Source organism: Penaeus japonicus, unplaced genomic scaffold (assembly GCF_977035675.1).
Source record: "Penaeus japonicus unplaced genomic scaffold, GWHDUDI00000001_assembly GWHDUDI00000020, whole genome shotgun sequence".
Taxonomy (NCBI): Eukaryota; Metazoa; Arthropoda; class Malacostraca; order Decapoda; family Penaeidae; genus Penaeus; species Penaeus japonicus.
The window spans coordinates 27,437,098-27,442,293 of NW_028234422.1; the positions used below are offsets into that span (position 1 = coordinate 27,437,098).

Consider the following 5,196-nt stretch of genomic DNA (forward strand, 5'->3'; position numbering starts at 1 on the left):
TTGTTGAAAAAAGCTACTGCAGTTAGTATGAATTATGTCTGTGTTTGTAAACCACAATCAAATAAAATTACTGATAACTTTATATCAAAATTTAAATATTCAGCCTTAAAATAATTACAAAATAATTACAGTATTTGATTAAGGTGCTGATATTACAAATCTGCTGAAACCTAAAATCAGCTGATGATGTATAATTCTCATATGAGACAATACACCCACACAAAAATCTGGTAGACTCAGAGATATTTCATAGCTCTTTGGTTTGGAAATTAATATATTGGAAATATTTAAGACATTCTGTCTGAGATAATTATTTTCTGGATTTGAAAGAACTGTATGAATTTCTTGCGAAATAATTACTAACGTGGTGTTACAATTAAAGTACAATATTCATGAAAGTTTAAAGACAATGGTCAATATTTAGGCCCTACTATGGGGCTCCACTAGTAGTGATTAGCTAATAATATCCATATTCCACAGTGAAAAATAGTATTTACACAGGCCTAAGTTTATCATGAATAACTAACCCCAGTTAGTGAGATACTTGGGCCTGCTTTTTTGAACACAGTAACTCCATCCTGGGTTTGATGCCAGAGATGGCAACTCGGAGATCATCCTCCACCCAGAGTCGTGATCGGTATTTGTTTTTAATATATGTCAGTGCCGAAAAAGTCTTTTCACATAAATAGGTTGATCCAAAAGGAATTAGTACATCCATTGCAGCCTTGGATAATACTGGATATTCATTTGCAACTGAAATCCAGAACTCATCCAGTGTGGTTGAGCCAAACGATGTCTGTAAGGTGCGATCACTGGACAGCTCCAGCAGTTCATCCTCCATGTCGGATGATAAGTGATCCCCTACTGTCCTGTAGCAGTGAATGGTTGTCGTATCCAGTCATATCGTTGTGGGGCTGTCTCCTTTGGGAAGTACTTCTTGAAGTGGGCCACAAGACCTCGGAGGTGAGTCGTGATCATTACCTTCACGTTATCGACACTTAGTTCATTCTCCTCCATAAATTCCTCCAGCTCAGGAAACATTTCAACACTGCCCCCATCAACTCGCACAGCCCATCGTTCCAGTTTCCTTGTGAATGCATCAATTTTGTCAGAAAGAACCAAGATGTTTGTGTTTGGGCCTTGTAGTGATAAATTCAGCAGATTAAGTCTTTCGAATATACAAGACAAATATGCTAGATTTGCTAACCAGTCAGGGTCAGTCAGATGGTCAGCAAGTTGGGACTCAGACTCAATCAGGAACAGGCGCACCTCATCTCGCAGCTCGTACAAGCGGTTGAGAACTTTGCCCCGGGACAGCCACCTGACTTCTGTGTGGAACAACAGTGCTTCATGCTCCGAGCCCATCTCATTGCAGAGTGTGGAGAACAGCCTGGCGTTTAGGGGACGTGTTTTGATGTAGTTTACTATTTTAATCGCAGTCTGAAGAACACTACTTAACTCTGGATTGAGTGCTTTGCTCGCAAGAGCTTCCCTGTGAATAATACAATGTGTAAAATTTACTTGTAAAATTCTTGCCTTAAGTCCTTTCCTTTTACCCAACATTGCCCCGGCACCGTCTGTGCACACACCAACACACTGGTCCCAAGACAAGCCCTCCTCTCGTATTTTGGTGTCCAGCTTTGTGAATATGTCACTACCTGTGCAGGTTCCGTCCAGTACAGTGCAAAAAAGCATGTCTTCTTGAAGTTTTCCAGCAAAACTGTATCTGATGAATACCAGTAGTTGTGCAGAATTTGATATGTCTGTCGACTCATCTAGCTGCAGAGCATACTTGCTTCCCTTAACCCTGTCAATCAGCTGACACTTAATGTCATTTGCAATGTCATTAATACGTCGAGTAATAGTGTCGTTAGACAGCGGGACTGTTTCAAGCTTACGGGCCATTTTATCACCATGCATAATCCGACTCATAGTCACTGCGCCAGGCTTCATGAGGGTTTCCCCAATGGTATGTGGCTGTTTGGACTGTGCAATTAGGTATGCTACCTCATATGATGCCATCTGAGCTTTGGTAGAGATTGTGGTTTGCCGAGTTAACACTTGCTTTTGATCCTGCAGCTCTCCTTCCTTTCGGCGGAAAAATTACATTGGTTTATCAGCATGAGATGGATGCTTGGTTTGCAAACGTCTTTTCATTTTCACAGGCTTTAAGCTTTCATGTGCAAGCACTTCTGAGCACAGAACACACTGGGGGTGCTGCTTCTCATTAATGGTAAAACTAGTGAATCCGTACTTTATAAATTCCTCTTGATATTTTCGATGTTTGGATGATTGGTCATACTGGGGGGTCTTACCCTTACGTTTGTCTTGTCCCTTATTTATATTTGAAGTAGAACTAGTAGATGGCTTTTCAGAAGGAATTTCGTCAGTTGTTTCTGAGACACTGTTGTCAATATCTGATGTTTTTTCCCTGTTTGCAGTCCTTCGGATTATCCATCGCTCCATGTTGCATATATGTATATAGCTTCCTAGCAAAAAATGTGCCTACACACACAGACGAGGCAGCTGTGACTGAGGAAAGATTCACCGTCGACTAACTCGACTCACGTACGTGCCATCCTGGGCTGCCGAGGGTAAATGCCATATAATAATAAGACAGATAAAATATCAATTATTATTCAAATACCAGATAAACTTGAAAGTATGGATACTGACATTTAGTTTTAAGCATCACGTACTCTGAGACTCTGAGTATCAAGCAAAAGTGAAAATTCTACTGTAAATTGGTGATGCATCATTATTAAGCATCTGGCAGCCTGGTCACGTTCACTCAGTGTGCACCAACGGAGCTCAGGACTGGTTAACACAGGTACTAAACGTGTCCGAGTGTAAGTTGACAGTGAGATGGGGAGGGGATAGCTCGGTCTTGGATGAGGTTTCTAGGAAATGTAGGTAACATATTAAAACAATTACAAGTATATTGTATAATATAATGGGAAGGGTGGAAAAAAATTATAAATATTAATTTGACACTATTCAGTGGCTCGAGGACCGAAAGCTGCAACCTGGACATGTTTGCCTTCGGCCTTTCCAGAAAAATTCTTGCTTAAAGTGGAAAAATAAAATTACAAAACATGAGTAAGTTACGATAAAACTAGCATTAGCGAGGGAATATTCTACTCGTATGAGAATCACGCGGACTGGCGGACGTACACCCCTGCTCAGTGCTGTCAAATTTAACGTAAAAAGTTGTTTATGTTTGATAAATCGTACCTTCCATAACTAATAATGCTAGCTTAAAATTAATGACACCATTGTAAAGCATAGCCATTTTTTAGTTTTAGTTTTTGTGAAGGTCCCTGGTGTTACTGTTGTCCCGCCCGGCTCTCATTTCCAGCGTTATTCTTAAGGTTGCGTAACAGTTCGTAAGTAGCTACTGTAAAATAATAATGAAAGGAAAAAAAAAAAAAGTTCTATGTACTGAAATTTAAACATTCAGTTTATTATTTGTTTGAAATTTATGAGCAGAATTATTTTGACAGCCTTAAAACAAAAGTCGACCATAATACTATTTTTTTTTTTTTTTAACATCATCTCGCGACCCCCCAAAAGCATCTCGCGACCCCCCGAGGGGTCGCGACCCCTAGGTTGAGAACCACTGCTCTATCGTATGAAGAAGATATACTCCTGAAATATCGCATTGATGGGTCACAAATGGTAGTAAGGGTTTTGATGGAGCTTCCACTATGCAGTGTCTTGCAAGAAGGCTTAAGGATAAAGTTGCACCAAATGCTATTTACATACATTGATTTCCTGACCTATATCAGAACATGAAATAAACTGATTTCTTTGAACTTTACATTGTATGTTGATATTCCTATTCCAATAATCTGTCTGGGGCCAACAATACTATCATGATCATGATAATTACGTTAATGAGGATGTCGATGATAATGATCCCTGCCTCTTAATCCCTTCTGGCGTGCTAGGGTCGAGCTTCAAGTGTTAAGAACAATGAAAGCGTGTTGCCAGATTGAGATCAGAAATAACTCTTCAAAATACTCACATCTGAAATGATTTGGACCTGTGGCTAGGCAGAAGAAAATCATTTCCCGGTCTCTAAGCAGGTCAGTGCCCTAGAGGGGTAAGCTAGACCACTACCAAAGAAGCAGTGAGACGTCTCCTTGGGTCCTCTAGTCTTTTGAGGTAGGCCCTTCGGCAAGGCATAGTAACCTCTAAGCCTCACGGCCAGGGTCACGGTGAGGCCACGGTAAGACAGGTGGTGGATGGAGGGAAGACAAACAGATAGTTTCAGTTCATGGCTTCTCCTCCATAGACGCTGGGCAAAGGATCTCTCCAGTAAGAGACACTGGCCAGGGTCACCAGTCTTGTGAAGAATACTGCTGCTGGAGAAAGCAACGGGAAACTACTCCAGAACTTTTCCTTTGTACAGTCATGCAAATGAAGCCAAAAGAACAAAACCAGAACAGCGTAAATATGATCACTGTGCGACCCCACAGTGAACGTTTGCTCGGTCGGAATGTAGCTGGTCAACAGGTCATCATCAAGCTGGCTTCAGACGGATGAGAGCCAACATTAGGTCATGACTCGGCACTCGAAGAAGGCAGGTCAGATGTTTGGCATAAATCTGAAGCCTCTCGTCAAGTGTCTCCTGTGAGATAAAGCTTTGCCTTGTTCTTGGGCGGTCACCAACGGACTCTTGGGCTGCATCAAGCCTTTCATATGTGTACGTGTGTGTTATTGTGTGTGTGTGTGTGTGCATGTGTGTGTGTGTGTGTGGATCGTTTTAACATGGGGATAAGAGATATGACAAGTATTTCAATCTCTTTACGCTCACTGGCTGAAGCTACCTTTATCTGTAGTGTCAAAGTGTGAATTCAACTGCAGATGGTGACCATTACTACGGCCTGACCAGTAAAAGGTATAATCACTCACGCCGATTTGGAACCCACTTCGCTAGTGTGTTCTCGGTGACACAGCCAACCTCTTTTGCCGAGTGGGTACTGGCACTCACCTGGGCCTGGATTTCTGGCTGACATTAGCATGGACTGCCTCCCTATAGTCCCCCATTGACCCCGGAGGGTACGGTACTGAAGCCAGGTCAAAGATCCACTACAGTTTATTCTGGGGCCTTTGTACCTTACGTATGAAACACCTGACCATCCGGAAAAAACGAAATATTTTGATAAAATCATAATTTGTAGAATGACAGTT

The 5,196-nt window shown here is 41.7% G+C and overlaps 2 protein-coding genes and 1 pseudogene across 2 annotated transcripts; 1 reads left to right on the top strand and 2 right to left on the bottom strand.

Annotated features, from left to right (window-relative positions):
* Positions 1-271: 271 nt before the first annotated feature.
* Positions 272-947, bottom strand: LOC147469662 (protein FAM200A-like). The gene has a single exon (XM_086547806.1). The coding sequence runs from the start codon at positions 839-841 to the stop codon at positions 533-535; it is 309 nt and encodes a 102-aa protein (XP_086403932.1). The 5' UTR covers positions 842-947; the 3' UTR covers positions 272-532.
* Positions 862-2,466, bottom strand: LOC147469663 (zinc finger BED domain-containing protein 5-like). The gene is made up of 2 exons (XM_086547853.1): positions 2,191-2,466; positions 862-2,088 (listed from the first exon to the last, which is right to left on the bottom strand). Exons 1-2 carry the CDS (start codon positions 2,464-2,466, stop codon positions 862-864), a joined length of 1,503 nt encoding a protein of 500 aa, XP_086403979.1.
* A 2,098-nt stretch (positions 2,467-4,564) lies between these two features.
* LOC147469664 (uncharacterized) overlaps positions 4,565-5,196 on the top strand; it is a 2,166-nt pseudogene continuing 1,534 nt past the window's right edge.

Coding starts and splice junctions, on each gene's coding strand:
- LOC147469663 (XM_086547853.1), bottom strand. CDS start 2,466: ATGGAGCGATGGATAATCCGAAGGACTGCAAACAGGGAAAAAACATCA. Junction 2,089..2,190: donor AGTGTGTTCTGTGCTCAGAA/GTGCTTGCACAT, acceptor TTCCGCCGAAAG/GAAGGAGAGCTGCAGGATCA.
- LOC147469662 (XM_086547806.1), bottom strand. CDS start 841: ATGGAGGATGAACTGCTGGAGCTGTCCAGTGATCGCACCTTACAGACA.